At 41.1% G+C, this 17,255-nt stretch overlaps 1 protein-coding gene across 1 annotated transcript; it reads right to left on the reverse strand.

Annotated features, from left to right (window-relative positions):
* Window positions 1-2,103: 2,103 nt before the first annotated feature.
* LOC116321250 (elongation of very long chain fatty acids protein 6-like) lies at window positions 2,104-16,318 on the reverse strand. Its single transcript, XM_031741048.2, has 4 exons — window positions 16,017-16,318; window positions 10,548-10,679; window positions 7,213-7,364; window positions 2,104-5,229 (listed from the first exon to the last, which is right to left on the reverse strand). Exons 1-4 carry the CDS (start codon window positions 16,112-16,114, stop codon window positions 4,799-4,801), a joined length of 813 nt encoding a protein of 270 aa, XP_031596908.1. The 5' UTR covers window positions 16,115-16,318; the 3' UTR covers window positions 2,104-4,798.
* Window positions 16,319-17,255: the final 937 nt, after the last annotated feature.

Consider the following 17,255-nt stretch of genomic DNA (forward strand, 5'->3'; position numbering starts at 1 on the left):
TTAAATAAACGTGGACAGACAGAAGGAGTTTATTATTTAACATGCAGAAGTACTCGATTACAAATAGGAGTTTATTTATTATACTTAAAAAAGGGTTAAACATACAAGTATCCCCCATTTAACCATTCCGGGTAATTTTTATCAGTCTAATCTCATGTTACAGGTTATAATTGTTAATAAATATGAACACAATTATTAAAACACATGTAATTATACAGTTAGTTCATCGTGTGTAATTACAGCAATATGTGCTGGATGTGTTAATGTGAAGGTTATCTTTAATTACTTTAAACACTACATCATATTTCATGAAATGAGCTCCTGCACAAATACAAACTACTGTAACAGCTGATGTTTGTACTGAGATGACTGTCCTCTTCTGCGCACTGCACACATTCAGCTCCTAACAATGCGACTTATTTCTGTAAGTTTCATAAAAAGTTTGCTTTCCATCACAGAGCCGAGCTGAACACGAGCTGGTGGTGTTCACACAGAAAAATCTCACTGTTGTCGTGACCCTAACCCTCTGTGACGAGTTTGTTTAACGCTTTTCCCTCTCGGCTCCTCCACTGCGCGTCTTTCCTCCCGGTCCTCTGGTGTCACCACCCACGGCTACAAGACTATAATGTGCTGAGCAGGCAGAGCTTTGTCTTCCATCAACCCACGACCTCCCAGAGAGCGCTCGGCTCAGCCTGGACGTTTGTAGGGCAGTGTGCTGCGAGCTGGAGAGCTGCAGGAGGCCGGTGTGGTTTTAACTGTGTCAGCAAGACAAATTCCTCTAGTTTAAAGGCCTCACTGGGATTTAACAGCTTCTGATCATCAGAGTCGGACTGTAGAGCCACTGTGTGCTCATCAGTCAATTTATCCTTTAGACTCACACAAGTTTATACAGAAAATACACATCTGTGTCCAATATGAGTATACTGAGAGCCTTGCTTACATACTTCTGTACATTCTGGATCTTAAAAAAAAATCTATTATTAAGACCTAATATGTAGATTTGACATGTTATATATTATCTTTCTCTCTTACTTTACTTTTGACATTTTCTTTCCTCTGTAATTCATGGTTACAATTTAACACAATCCTATTATACACTTTTCCCATTCCTTAAACATGCACTATGACTGCAATGATAAATGAAACTGAACTATCACCTTCTTAGCAATGCCAATAAAACCAACACGAATACACAGGAACAGCATGAGCATCATAAAAGTTTCATTTAACAGCAGTTTCAGAAGTTTTCCAATAACGCCGTCGGTCTTCAAGGAATTCACCTTATATTCAACCTTAATAAAAACAGAAATGTTTGAAAGCCTTAAATTTTTTCTATTTCACTCTATCTTCTGTATATTTGTCTGTGATTTTATTTGTGTACCTGTATTTACTGAAATATGACCTTTCCATCTTTAGTTGTTTTCCCACAGCTGTTGCTGACACCTAAACTGTTTATGGCACTTTCTGGGATTTTATTTGCGACCAATGCAGTGATGGGAGGCGTTATGTCAAATGTACACAAACCTTTTTAAAAAAAATTCTCTCACGGTCGCTGGGTTGCCACATTCAGGCCTGAATAACAGAACAATGTGAGACTGCCATCTATACGGCACTTTTCAGTCCCAGTGACCTTCAAAGGGCTTCACGCTACAACCTTTCACACACATAATTGTCACACCCTGAGGTCGAGGTCACTGAGAACTCATCACCATCTCAGAAATGCATTTTACATTAAGCTGTGTATGCCTGAGTTTAGCTCTCGTCTATAAATAAGACTCGACAATCTTGCAAAAGATGGCATTTAAATTTCGAGAGCCGCTGCTTAGTTAAATAAAAGCAATTAAATATGTTTATAATGTATGTGCCAATAAAAAGGAAAACTCATTTAAAAGAAAATAAAAGAAAATCAGACTGAAGTCCTGGCTTTATCACACATGCCTGTCAGAGGCTTGAATATATGCTTTATATTTTTAAGATAATTTTAATAAAGGAAACTCTAAATCAAACACCTGTCCATGTTTATGGTGAGTTTGTCCTTTTTTCTATTTAAACACAGATATTCTTCCCCACAGTGAAAATATTTCACCCCTGAAACAACAAACAGACATTTGAAACCAGAAAACTTTTATTATAACGTTTCGACACGAAGCCCTTTTTCCAGTAGAAACCACAGGGATTAAAAATCAGTAGGAAACATAAAGCACAGACAACAAAACAAAGTAAAGCAGGAGAGAAAATAAACAGAAGCATGTTTGGCACACCAACGATCCATAACGAGAAGAATCGTTTCAAGTTTTAACAGCGTTACAATGTGTCAGATTTTTATAAAGCAGGCAGTTTCAAACAGTGTTCAGTGCTCTTTTACATTCAATCACTTAAAAACTACTAGAACAGGTTGGTGCTGAAACAATAAGTGCATCTGAAAACGGTGCTTTTATCAGAACTACGTCATTTCTCACGGAAGGCGGAAACTGTAATTCACAAAAATCGGAATTCAACTACAGACACAAACACAAAATCAGCTCCGTCACACCAAGTCAAAAGTCTCCACACAGGTTTTAAACCACAGCGCTCAGCAAACACGTTTCCAACCAGGGCGAGCAGCTTCTGTGGCGAGCACAGGCCCGTTAAACAGGACGTGGTTTGAAAACGTGCTGCACAATTTTAAACACAAACACTGTCGCAGTTCACCCTCCGAAGCGGTGTAAGCACGAGCGTGGATGGAGAAAACTGAACTCAACATGCATCCTAATGTGACACCTGCCAAGTAAACCTCACACCTTCTGGAAAACGCAAAGAAAACATCCTTCTTATCTAAAAACGGACATCAGCGCCTTGTGGCCTCCTCTTTAGCAGGTCATAAAGAGTCAGCGGCAATCGCCACATAAATTTGGTCCTCGTCATCTGCCGTATGTTTGGTATCAGTTTGTTCAAATAATTTAAAGCACAAAAGGAAAATAAATAACCAAAACCAACATGAGCACAGGGCAAAATCACAAAGGATGGATTAAAATAAAGCTTTTTTTCCCCTAACTAAACACAAACATCAGGAATCAAGTGTTGGCAACAAAAAGGCAAATATAGTGGTCGGACCTCGTAGGAGTCACAAGATACAAAAATATCTCCTGTTACGTCACATTATGTTCAATTTATCCTTTTGGTTTGTCTGCTAAATACTTCACACGAGACAATATGGCTTAACTGCTGCTGCTCAGCACAGAATCCAACAGTGCAAACAGTTTTCAGATGCTTTTTATCACTTTTAATAAATGTGCACCATAGAAGTGGAATGTTTTTGTTAAACCTCCGAGTTAAAGCTACAGGTCTGCATCTTCATCACATCTACATGTCTCCTTTTTAAATCCATCGCACAGCTGCACAGAAGAAAAGGTTCGGGAAACTGCGTCCCAACTCCATCAGTGAAGCGCATGTCGTTCCCTGTCATCTCTTATAAAATGTTAAAAAATATATACTGTACAGCGCGTAAACATCTGAAAACAACCCAAACGACAGGGACAGGAGGACGTCCGGTTTAACGCACTTCCTGTCAGCTGTTCGAGCTGGGACGGCTTTCATTTGAGGGACACGTTCCTCACTCAGGCCTCGTCTTACAGAGTGTACGCGTGGTGAAAGCGGCTATAAATATGGGCTATGTTAAAGGAAAGCTGGGTTGCATGAGGTACTTATTAGTGGTCAGTGCATCACCTGCAGTAAAGGGTGAAGCAAAGCAACGCACCGCTGTGGACGGCGTTAGCAGCAACACTAAATTTAACCGCTCTAAGTGTTCGTTTTATAAGAATATAGTTACTTTACTGTTGTGCTCTCAGACTCAGAAACTTCACCTCGATTCAAACCAATACCTTAAAAAAAACAAAAACCTAAGCTAACAAGTCGAGGCAGCTGTAAGCCAGCGAGGTAAACTGGGAGGAGCAGACAGAGAAGGCTTCCTTTTTAGATCAAGGTAAAGTGGTGACAGCATTTTAAAAATTACACCGAACTAAACTCGTATCGCTTTTCTTCCTGCACGTTTACGTGCCATGCATGAAAATATTTCTCTGCCATTTAGTGCATTAGTCTTCACTCCCTGTTACCTGATAACCTGCACAGGCGGACACAGGTGGTACAGTTTCTGCGCCTGCTGGCGCCACGTGATGCTCATTTTTACTGCATCAGATTAGCACCTCCTCTGGTGTCACTTTTAAAGGGATAGTTCAACATTTGGTGCAGACTGTTTATCCTAGCCGAGCATAAAGACAGTGAGCAGGCGGTGTGTAAATGCTGGCCACGTTTATAAGGATCCTGTCTGTAAAAGATGTTTGTGGCGTCTTGGATTTCAGCTGGGGTCAAGAATCTGTTGCTTGTATGTTTTTGTTAATTTGCAGGTTAAACAGAAAGGTACAGAATTTAAATAAGTCAGTTTTCCAGGGAAAGGAAAGTCTGCTTCCAGCCTTTATGCTAAGCTAACCATTTCCCCACTCAAAGTAAAATTAAGCATTTCTTCTTACATATAAATCAATGACTTCTTCTTTAAAAACACACGAACAAGTGTCAGTCGCCTCTGACAGTATTTGGCCCTCATATGGCTGTTTTTAAGATAAAGGAGTTTAAGTAAACAAGGCAATCGTTTAAATGACGACAGCGCTATTTTTAGTCAAACACAGTTACGGAAATGCCCCTCGATCTCCTCACTTTCATCGTGAGATCACATTAAAATGCTCCAAATCGTCCTCTCTGAGCTGCAGTCAGAAGAGGAGGACGTTCAGAGCCTTTAATACGACCCCGAGCGCAGGGAGGCGCGCTACTCTTTCTTGGACCCTTTGTCCCTCGGGGAGCCTTTGAGGTAGGTGTTGTAGAAGAAATAGGCAAAAAGGATCAAGTAGCTGAGGTACATGAGAGAGCCCCACACGATGTTGTCCTGGTGGGACGGACAGCGCACTTCGTGCATCCAGTGGTACACGAGGCCCTGCACGGCCAGGCCCATCACCATCTGCAGGATCTGCAAGGCCGTGATGACCATGGCAAAGGGACGCGGCACCCGCAGGCTGGCCGCCCGGGCGGCGTAGTACGTGTACATGAGAGAGTGAACCATGTAGTTCATGGTCATGAACCAGCCGCCGCCCGCCAGCTGGTCCTTGTAGGTGTACCAGGCGTAAAGCAGCACGGTGATGTGGTGGTACCAGTGCAGGAAGATGAGGCGCTGTTTCCGCAGGACAATGAACACGGTGTCTCCTGAGAGAGGCGGCAGAGAGGAAATCGTTTAAATAAAACCATAGCCGAGCACCAAACCTCAACCCCTCAGTACATCTGGTGTCATGATTAATAACACCAGATGTACTTTATATATCACAAAAGATGGAAAAATTGCTGTGTGAGAGCAGGAAAAATATATTTTTTTAAAACTACAGAAAAACAGCTTAAATGGGAAAAAAGTGAAATACCTGACAGGACCTGACTGCATATCAAGTTTACCGCAGCTCAAATAAAGCCTGACTTATTATCCTTCACTTACAGTGTTTAAAGGGGGGGGGTGTGCTAAATGATTTTATGATGGCCTTACAGGTACGTGAGAAGCACAGAGACTTTCAAGAAGGCAGCGAAAGCAGTTAGCTCACAGCTTCGTGAACATCCATCACAGATTTGTGGGTTTATGTTTGATCTTTCAGGTGGATTTAACAAGTAAAAGGGTTTAGCTTACACAGACAAACTTCCTCTCCGTGTTCCCAAAGCTTACTTTGATAAGTACAAATACAGATGCTGGTGAATCCCATGAAGTTGTTATAAAATAGAACAACCTGTATTTCTAATTTAAAGCTCATTTGAGTCTCTATAAAGAGTCTTTATCCTGCAGTAGGAAGCAGACGTATCCTTCCTGTCTGCGGCTGAGGAAACATTGCTTGTACAGTATCAGCTGTGCGCTAATGGACTTTTCTTGCCAGCTCAGCATCTGCCTCCATTTCAGCTCTTAAGGGAATCACCTGCTGATGGATTTACTGCACAGTGGCGCACACTTTAATCTACAGTGAGCAAATCATTTCATTCTTAGAGTGGCTGAGCAAGAAAAAAAATCCAGTTTGAATTTAGATCCTTTTGGACCAAAGACTGAAACACGTCTAACACATTTACACTTTTACACGCTTTCAGTGCGTACAAGTCTTGCACCAACCCTCATTTCTTAACATTCTGCGAGGAAGGCAGGTGAAACGTGCAAATGTACATGGAAATAGAAAGGTTTGCACAACTATAACAGTAACTTATCTGGTACGATCCATGACTGATGACTGTCACTGTATGTGTTGTTTTTTTAATCCAGGTAAACTTTTACTTTAGTGGCAGCGTGTCTGGGATCATCTTTTATTGAAAAAAGGAGCTGCTGCCGATCAGATGTGTTCCAGGCAGTACTGCATGGTGGATGAAGCTCTGACTTAATATTCTTGTGTTCACAGTTACATTCATTTTGAAAAAAAATCCACACCACTCACTGAAATGCAGCTCTAAACCATGACAGAGCCTCCACCATGCTTTACAGATGGAGGTAGAAACTCATGTTTCATCGCTCCATCAGACCTGTTCTCACTAAATCTTTTTCCCTGCACATCATGCCAAAAAATTAAAAAAAAAAAAATAGTTTTCAGCTAACAGCTCTTTGGGAATCACGTTGTTGTTGCAAATAAACTGTTACCTTTGCATTTTGCAAAGATTCACCTAATTAAATGGGAACAAACTACGTGGTTTTGCACGGTTAGTAGCAACAACATGTCAAGAAACGAAATAAAAAAATGACATCACAGGTTCATCCCTTGAATTATATGCATTTATGTTTGAATTATTCATAGGTCAGTGTTAAGGACTGAACCAAAGAAAAGCTTTGACAGACCTTCAGAAAGTACTGATTAAGACCTTTTTTAAAAAACATTACAAGAAAGTCTGGCTCCTTAGAAGCAAAATACGAAGAGATGAGGGGTGGATCAAGACTTTTGCACAGCACTTTATGCCACATCATCGTTTTGGCTAATGCTAACCCCCACCCTTAATATGATTAAAACAGTGTTTTTTCTGATTGGTGGAGCTCCTATAGTGTAAACAGGTCCTGCTTCACCTTCATTCAATAAAAAAGAAATAAGGAATCTACAGCTGGTGGTCTATGAATAGGTTAGATTTCAGTATCTGCTTCATTCATGGAAGTGACATTTATGAGATCAAATGAAGTCTCACCCAGTTCGGGGGCCTTGCTGAGGGCAAAGGCGTAGGCCCAGAATTTGGTGAGGGGAGCGCTGTAGAAGCTGTTGTCACACACCGACTGTTTGAAGCCGTCGTTTGTGAGGACGTGCAGCATGTAAGCTCCGGTCCTGACCGCTCCTACGATGCTGCAGAGGAAGCACAACAAGAACATGTTAGCCAACAGCTAGGATCACAGACGCTCAGCCATTTCTTTTAGAAAATTATGCCGCTTTACTGGTTTCATATTTTTCACCACTTTCCTAGAACAGTTTCTGTTTTCTCATCCTAATAGTAAAAACAGGGATGGTCTCAACTGGCAGCCCTGATGTGTTAAACTGTAATCATTCTGCCATGCCTCCTGTGGACAAATGAAGCATTGAAAGCAGCATTTTTATAACCCATTTTACTGTTTGTCATAAAAAATAATCAAAAAACAAAACCATAACTGAGCTGCAGAGATCACTGCTACAGTGCAGCCATAAAGGTTTGATGTCAAAAGGTTTATTGACATTACACTGATGACAAAGAGCAACTTGCACAATGGTGCAACACTGATGTGGAGATTTCATACGCAATCTCAGTCAGACCATCTTAAACACACCTCAGAGACTCCCTGTGCCTTTATCTGATGTTCCAACAATTGCAAACCAGATCGCAGTCAACAGGGAGCCAGCCTGTGTCATTTTCTCTGATGACTGATCGTCGTATTGGCCTTCGATCTGACACAAATCAAATGCAGGTCAAACAGGACCAAACTGTGAGTTTGATGGGGATTATGCTCTCTTTTTTCAGAGTATCAGACACAAAACGATGGTGTATGTAGCGTATGGATGCCTGTTTATAAATATAGCCCTCTAATACTCTTACAGTCCTTTTAAACTAAGCCTCGGTCACTCATTCAAACAGCACTTTTAAACTCTTTTTGCTCAAAGACTCTGCAATATATCAGTTGGACAAGCCTTCACATTAGTAAATGAACTGCTGTTTCCTATAACTGTAATACTAACTATATGATGAATGAATAAATAGCCGAAGTGGCCAGAGAGCAGTGAAAAAACCTGATTACAAATCTGAAAACCTTGTGTGGCCCACTGCACATTAGCCTAAGAGGAAGTACTTTCTTTTTTCATTCCATCATGAATATATTTTGAGCGCTTGGCGACTGACTTGTTGAGGTTAAGTCTCCATAAACAGCTTTACTTCCACCTAAGTGCACCAGAAATATTTCATTAGTAGTTAAATTAGTCAGAAAATAATGGTTAATGTCTAAGTTTTAAACTCTTGTCTTCTGCTGGCAGCCCAGCTGTAGTAGCCTCATAGCTCAGTAGCGATAGTTTAGTGCTAAACTGTCAGCTAAAGCTGGGAGTTTACATGTGGATTGCACTGATATCTCTTAATTAGCACCAAGACTAATGAAACACTAGAATGTAATTTAAAAAAAACTAAAGCATAAAGGTATATTTATCACATATTTGAGTTAAAAATGCTACATGAGGCCTTAACACAGGCATGAGGTCTAGCTTTATGACTCCCACTTAGCTGCTACCTGTCTGTGTCAGCACCCACCTGCCACTCAAAGCTACCCCACCCCTAATTACATGACGTTAAAGCAGTCAATCCCTCTCTTAACCAGTAAACCCTCTCATCACGTTCACTTCTGTCAGGTTGTTTACTTTAACATGGGCATCCACGAGAGAGTCACAGTAAGCCCAAATGACAGCAAAGCAACAAAGCGTGCCAGATGTTGTGTCATCATTTCTGACACACGTCTCTGAGGTTGCAAAAATATACCGATAGTAAAAACCAAACATATCCTTTAAAGGACAACAGAGTTAACAGGGTGGATGTAGTAAAAAGCAAAAACCACTACACTAACACCATCGCGTCCTGTGTGCGGACAGCTGAGGGTGAAAGGAGCAGGATGTACCCACAGCACTGGGACTAAGATTAAAGAGAGGGCCTCCTGCACACCTGCCAAGTGGATCCTTGCAGGCTATGGTGGGTTAGACCAGGGGTAGGCAATGTCAGGCCTCGAGTGCCGGTGTCCTGCAGGTTTTAGATCTCACCCTGGGTCAACACACCTGAATCAAATGATTAGTTCATTACCAGCCCCCTGGAGTACTTCAAGACATGTTGAGGAGGTAATTTAGCAATTTAGCCATTTAAATCAGCTGTGTTGGTTCGAGGACACATCTAAAACCTGCAGGGACACCGGCCCTCGTGGACTGAGATTGCCCACCCCTGGTCTAGATCCTCATATACCAGGGGTGCCCAATCCCAGTCCTCGAGAGCTACTGTCCTGCAGCTTTTAGATGCATCCCTACTCCAACACAGCTGAATCAAATAGTTGGATTACCAATTCGGCATGCCATCAAGTCTGGCAAAGGCCTGATAACGAGCCATTCATTTGATTCAGGTGTGCTGGAACAAGGACGCATCTAAAAGCTGCAGGGCAGTAGCTCTCGAGGACTGGGATTGGGCACCCCTGCTCATATACAAATCACCAAATTAGATTGATAATTGTTAACTGAAGGAGTACATTAACAGAAACCTGTTTGGAGTTTGGCTGATGTCCTGCTCTAGATAATTTTCTCAGGTATTCTACCGCGGATGCTTTTTTTAAAGATTGCTTTGTAGAAGCCCTGATCTCCTTCAGCGTGTCAAAATGGAGATCTTTCAACTTGATCCAAGAAGATAAAGCAGCAGGGACATAAAATCCCACTACCTATAGGTGAAAAATGCCAAAAATCTGGCTCTTATCAACAGCAACGATCCTTTGCATGAAATTCAGGTCATTTTGAATGAGAAGCTGAGGTTGCTCTCTGCTGCTTTGAGGTTTGTGGTGAAACTGCAACTCAAGTGGAATGTCCTATTTTGAAAATGCAGCTGCTCTAGAATCTTCCTGGAAATCTCCGAGAAGATGGTCTCAAACAGGAGATTGTCAAAAATGTAAACCAGTTTTATAGGTCAGCCCCTAGAAGTTTTAGATTGCACCTCACAGATACCATGTGCAGATGGACATCAGGACTCTTAGTGAGTGAAATGTTTGTGGTGTTCTTGAAGTACACTGCTTTAAATCTTGCGTTGAACCTTGAGGTGACAGCTGTTATCAGACTGGTTGTGGCATCACAAAGAAATACTCAGAACACATTCCTTCTTTGACTATCCCTCTTTCAGTTCATGTTCCTGTTTACCCAGAAAGGAAAATGACCTTCAGAGAAAAAATACCAAACAACTTTTCTCTGAAACACTCGATTCTAATGTTTGGTTGACTGAGCGTTAAGGTCACGTCAGCTGTCTCAGCTGCATCGACCTTGAGAGTCACTCACCTGAAGATGGCCAGGCTGAGTGACCACAACACCAGTGGGCGCCGCAGGTTCAGTCTTTGCCTTTCTCTCATGAAGTGCTGCCCTCCAAATATGATCGCAGCGTACAGGCCAGAGAATATAAAAGACTTGGTCCTGCAGAGAAACACACACAGCAGACGTCACAATCATCCTCACTGCACCACTTTAACACTTTAGTGTTTTCTTTTTAACAGTAAAGTGTTAAAAAGAAAACACTAAAGTGTTAAAGTGGTGCTGTTTAAAATGCTGTTAATACTGTTACATGCACTACTTACAGCATAGAGACAGTAACAGGAAAAAAAGCTCCCCTCAGACACAAAACACTAGATTGAAAATTTACAGGATCAAATTTTGTAGTTGTTGCAATTAATATTTAATACTTAATTTCAGGGAAACGCATGCATGGAAATTCGGCTGTCGTCAATGTAAAAAGAAAATACTTGCTCTTGTTATTCTAATCAGGCCATAATAGGAAAATCATTTTGGTCCTCAGCAGCTTCTATAATTATTAAACACAAGTGCAGGTCTGCAGGCATTTGTCCATGCACAGTTCTCTGCATATCAGTCAGGATGAGGTCTGGACTTTGACGGGACCATTGCAGCACCTTGTTTCTTTTCTTTTCAGCCCATTCAGTTGCAGATTTGCTTCTGTGTTCGGGATCATTGTCCTGTCGGGTGACCCAATTTAGCTTTAGCTGTCAAACAGATGGCCTCACATTTGACTCCAGAATACTTTGGTATATGAAGGAGTTCATGGTGAACGCAAGGTGCCCAAATCATGACCCCTGCGCTGACAGTAAGTATAAGGTGTGTGCGCTGATATGCTAAGTTAGGTTTTGTGCACCACAGCCAGAAAACTCCACTCTGGTCTCATCTGTCCAAAGAACATTTTAAAGAAGTCTTTTGGTTTTTCCAGATGCAGCTTTGCAAACCTAAGCTGTGCTGCCATGTACTTTTAGAGAGAAGAAATCTTCACCTGGCAACCGTTCCAAACAAGGACCTGCTCAGTCTTATTCTAATTGTACTGTCATTATCGTTAACATTAACATGCTGAGGCATGTACAGTTTGACATGCAGCTCTTGGGTTTTTTGCAGTTTCTCTGAGCACTGCATGGTCTGACCTTGGGATGAATTTGCTGAATGTTAACTCGAAACATCTTTACAGCCGTTCCTAGTCTGACGTGCAGCAACTGTTGCTTCTGCGTTCTGTGCATTAACACAGTGCATTTAAATAACAGCACCTGGCTGCTACTACACTTACCCTCTTAATTCCTGTAGCAAACATATACATAAAATCTTTTAAAAATAGGGTGTACTTGTCTTTAGCCACAACCTCACGTCCCTGAGCCCAAATCTGTGGGAAACACTGATGTTACTTAACACAAAATGCCAGCCTAAAAGCTCCAGCATCACACAGATCTGTGTGTTCTTTGACCTCTATCAGCTTACAATAAAGAGGAAGTACCTCACTTCCCCTGACAAACAGCTCTATTAAACACTAAATCACCTCCTGAGACTTTGAAACTGGAGACGACTACACAGACACAGCGCTCTTACATAAAGATATTACACAATTAGTGTGAGTGAACCAGACAACTGCAATTAAAGACAAATACGAGCTGACATCACAACTCTGTGCTCACTCCAGAGTCGTATGACAAGTCAGAACATCAGGCTATGAATTACAACATGTCAGCCCTCCTGACACCAGCCAACTCAATTATTATACTGATAGTAGAGGATTAAGAGATTAGCTCCTGACACACAGACCACTCAGACTGCCAGCTATGGGCAATAAGGCCGTTTCCACTGGGCACCACTGCGCCTGATGTTTCAATAACAGCACACAGCAGGAAAGAAAAAGTTGATTTTTGGCTGAGCAGAAACAGCCGAGGAGAATACTAAACCCTGGAAACAGAGACCACATGTGCACTGACACCATATATTTTTAATTTTACATTAACCTGCTTCTCATATGTTATTAAAAGCTTTTTTTATTTAAGTAGGGAGGGTGTGCGTGAGGCTGAGGGTATTTGGGAATACAGCAGATGACTAATCCAGATTGGCAACATACATAATACACAGGATGAGTAGATACTACTGCTGCTGCTGCTGCTTGACCCAGTTAGTGGTTATAGTGGATTCTGATAGCTGGTCCCAGTTTGCCCCTGTGGGAGAGGAAAAACCAGCAAAAAGCTAAAGCTGTTCCTGCTGCACAGATCTGAACCTCTGAGCATACCAAGAGTTCTTCATCAAGCTAATAACATATGATCTTAGACAAGATGCTGTTTGTTCCCTGCATACCGAGATTAAATTCAGTAACTGAATAATCATCTAATCAATTTGTCTTCCAGACTCAGTGGTCAAAACTTAAAACAACCAAGAAATCTCAGATTAAAAACAGAAAGAAAGCGTATTATCCTAGAGACAGACTTGTGCACCCAGCGAGGAGCATGTGGTAAGCTTACAATAATTTCGATTTCAGAGGCATTAATCCTGAGATTACCTAAGCCAGCTTTAAAAGCACAGAGTCCTTCAGCTACAAACATTTCACTCAAACGTCCAAATCTCAGTAATAATCTCAGGTCCATAACTTTTTGGACAATGACACACTTTTAATGTAGCTGTCCCTCTGGACACCAACACAATCAATCAATTAAACAAAATGTGACTAAACTGTAGACCTTGAGCTTTACTTCAAGGGGTTTTAAGGACCTCGAAAGCTGCAGGTTGAGGGGATCTCCCCTTTTTTTAAATGTGTTTACAAATCTCTCTGCATTTAATCATTAGTTATTATTAATCTCTGGCTCTCCACAGCCTGGTTCTGCCAGAGGTTTCTTCCTGTTAAAAGGGATTTTTCCCTTCCCTCTGTCACCAAGTGCTTACTCAAAGGAGGACAGTTGGGGGTTTTCTCTGTATTACTGTAGGGTCCTTACCCGACAATAAAAAAAGTACCTTGAGGCAACTGGTGTTGTGAAACAGACTCGTCATTATTGGGGTCTGACTGGAAGGTCAGCTATGATAAAATGAAGCAGAACTGTTCATCCAAACTCTTATCAATACTTCAGCGCTGCCTACTCGGGAACTATGCCAAACTCACACCAGTGTGCATATAAACGCTCCAGGTTTTATCTCCCTGCATAGGGTGAGACAGACGTGAGCTATCAGAGCCACAATCACCTGGCAGAGTGTGTTGTCTCCAGGAGTCAGTAAGCTAGTGGGTGTTTTCAGGGTAATTTAACTTAACTACAGCAGCATTTCTTCCTGGCCTCCTTTAATAATTTTGTCAACTGTCTCTGTGCAAGTGTCACTCAGAAATTGTCTAAATGATCTGATTCACATGCCTCTATCTTTATCATTTCTTTTTATCAGTTACTGACGTGCTTTTCTGACAGTTCAACAAAGCACATACAAATGCTGTCAGATTCATGGGGGTGGAACATTTTATACACCTGAGAAACTTTTTCCTGCTGTTTTTTTTTAGTGTGAATCTGTTTTAATACAAAGTCCACTCCTAATAGATAGCTAATCGTAGGTGGCCTGATTTATGGTCAGCTACTGCTACAAGGTTAATAAATAAAAAAACAATACACAGATTATGGATCATCCAGATAAGGAGCTACAACTTTAATTTAAATGTTTTTGTGACTGAAAAGAAGACATGGTATCAAAACTGAGTTATCAGCACAGGGATACCCAGCCCACAAGTGATCCTGAAGACAAGAACAAAGCAGCAAAGTGAAAACATCCACTCTGGTTTTCCAGAATGGCAACAGAATGGTTCTAATCATATGATGAAAAAACAACCATATGGTTCATGGAAAATGTGCACTGTGTCACTGACTGTGTTCCTAGTTTTTATTCTAGACACAGCTCACAGGCTTCAGGTTCAGAAGTCTCGTCTCTGCTTTTTGCAGACATTGTGGTTCTGTTAGTTTCATCGAGTTACAACCTCCAGCTCGCTCTGAGGGAGATTTGCTGCCAAGCTGGAGGGAACTGGGATGAGAATAACCTTCAAATCTAAGGCCAGAGTTCTGAGCTGGAAAACGTTGGACTGACCACTTCTGGTCGGGAAGTTTAGATATTCCAGGGTCTTTTTTGCAAGTGAGGGAGGGTGTGACAGGAGATTAAACAGGTCTGTTGTAGGAAAGAGAGAACTCTGCATCTCAGCAGTGGCTGAAAGAATGAGACTACAGACATCAAAAGCAGAAATAAGCTTTGTGCGGGGCTCTTTGAAGGATACAGTGAGATAAAGTTAGGAGCTCAGTCCTTTGAAACGGAATAGAGCTGCTACTCCTCAACATTGAAAGGGGCCAGCTAAGGTGGCTCAGCATCTCACTAAGATGCCTCCTTGGTGTTTCATGCATCCCAAACTGTGAGGAGATATCGGTGTAGACATAGGACACACAAGATTATGTCTCTCAGCTGGCTTGGTAGCTTGGGAATGCCTGAGTGTCCCACCAAAAGAGCTGGAGTAGGTGGGCGGGGAGAGATAGGTCTAGGTATCTCCTCGTCTACTGTACAAACAGGCAGCACAAAATAGATGTCTGTTAACAAGATGCAATTATCTTACTCTTAATTATTACATACAGACAAGCTGAAATAGTTACTTCAACAAATGAAGCTTAAAAAAAAATCTTTATAAAAAAAAAACAACAAAAAAAACCCTCTCTCCTCACCCCTGCAGGCATGTGTCTCGAATCTAAAGCAACGAGTGTGCCCCACACAGCCCATTTGACTTTGACACGCTGGACAGGCAGAACTGCTTAACTTTTTCCTAATCTTTTAAATGATTTTTCTTCATAACATGGAGAGAAAATAACAGGAAAAAGTACAGAAATCTGTGCCGCTGCCCAGCAAGGCATGAAACACCTTCACCTTTAACTCATGCTTACTTAAACCCCAAAATAGTTCAAGTAAATAAACTTAATTTAACTCAAATAGGGGAGAAAACGTCACAGGAACTCAAAATGTTTTGATACGATCGATGATCGATACAACGTAACGTCTGTCATTAATCTGAGCAAGGTTGACGTTTGTAACGTACAGATGCCGCTGTTTGAGTCTTACAAACTAGCCAAAAAGTGAAAACGTGCAAGTGAGGAAGGCATAATTTTTGACGTGTTACTCAATATTTGTGCCTGAAGGTGAAGACAGGCAGCCGCAGATCCAGCATGCTCTCTTTACTTTCATAGCTGTTAATTACATAATCAGGACTCCGTGCAGGGCTCGCCTCTTCTCCCTGAAGTGCATCCTTAACTCAAGTTTATTTGAACTAAAGCGAGGGGGAAAAAAAGTTGTTCCTGAGGTTCTAAAGAGATTTCATGGGTTTTAGGCCGAACATGCAGAACATGTTACGTTAAACGGCTTCAACAACAAACGACAGAGACAGCTGCAGTCCACTGAATGACTTATTATTTACTGAAATTTCGCCAACTTCCTCGTTCTTACCAGTTTTCTTGCATCCATTCCATCGCTCTTCTCTCGTCGAAACGTTGCTCGAAGTCGTACACTGACAACGGGTAACTGCTCGGCTCACTCTCGTTCATTTTTCTTCCTTAAAAGTTTCTGGTTTAGTTTTGGAAGGAAGAAAAAAATGCAATAAAAGGCTGAAGAAGCAAACGAGAAGCGATAGTTTTACTGCTGCTCGGTTATCCTCCGCTATCAGCCGTTTTAACTCTGCTCGTCTGAGATGACAGCAGGATGAGGGGCTGTCAAGACAATTTTTATTTAGCGCGAGAAAGCTAGCTGCACGAGCACGCCGCTATTCCGGTTTAGGATTTCAAAATAAAACGTATTTTCCAAAAACTATTAACTAACAAGTCCTAATAACTTTTCTGACCTAGACAATGGCATAGATATATATTATCTGCACTTTTGAGTCAGAAGCAATCAGGAAATACAATAAACAGGAGTGAAGATTTATTTCTATGGCACTTATCACAACCATCGTTTTAAAAACCGCAAAATAAAACACACACAAAAACTTAAAGTCTTGCTGGTTCATTTTGAACACTCTGAAGTCTATGAATTGATCTGTGACAGTGAGAGGCATGAATAAAAGCATGAACAGGAGCCTAAGTGGCATCAAATCTCAGTGTGGATTGTAGCTATAGGATTAGAATTTGTTGAAATAGGTTTGCATGAAATAGCATGCACAGGCAGGGGCAGAATGTTTTCATATGGGGGCCCCTAAAATATTGTGTGTCTTTCCTTCTTTGCTTTATTGAAAAATTAGAATTTCTCAGTTTTATTATGCTGTTGTCAAATATAGGTTACTTGAAAATATGCACAGGGCATAAAAATAGAGAAAGAAAAAAGCATCTGGTTTTAGTTAATTTCCTTGAAAAATATTATAAAAAAAGAGTTAATATAATTGAAAATATATTTTCAATTTTATATGTCCCTATAGGTATATTTGAAAAACAAATAAGATTTTGAAATTCATAAAAATCAGTTTTAAGCAGGAATAAATAACAAGTTGATGTTTCAACTCATTGTAGGGTGTCTTCCTCTCTCTTGTGCTCACGTTTAAGGGCCCACCAAGGGTCCCACCCAAAACTTATAAAGATGCTAATCACATACAAATATATGCAAATCCAGTGTAAGCAAAGAGCAACCAACTGCAACGAAACACAAAAGGGCAAAATCATAACAAGGATATAAAATGAAATCACCACAATACTACTT

This window comes from Oreochromis aureus, linkage group 8, assembly GCF_013358895.1.
Source record: "Oreochromis aureus strain Israel breed Guangdong linkage group 8, ZZ_aureus, whole genome shotgun sequence".
Taxonomy (NCBI): domain Eukaryota; kingdom Metazoa; phylum Chordata; class Actinopteri; order Cichliformes; family Cichlidae; genus Oreochromis; species Oreochromis aureus.

Bases quoted from the DNA above. Each gene is read 5' to 3' on its own strand.
- LOC116321250 (XM_031741048.2), bottom strand. From the start codon at position 16,114: ATGAACGAGAGTGAGCCGAGCAGTTACCCGTTGTCAGTGTACGACTTC. The intron at 10,680-16,016 runs GTAAGAACGAGG...GTTTCTCTGCAG, and splicing joins GAATGGATGCAAGAAAACTG to GACCAAGTCTTTTATATTCT. The intron at 5,230-7,212 runs GTGAGACTTCAT...CGCCTCTCTCAG, and splicing joins CAGCAAGGCCCCCGAACTGG to GAGACACCGTGTTCATTGTC.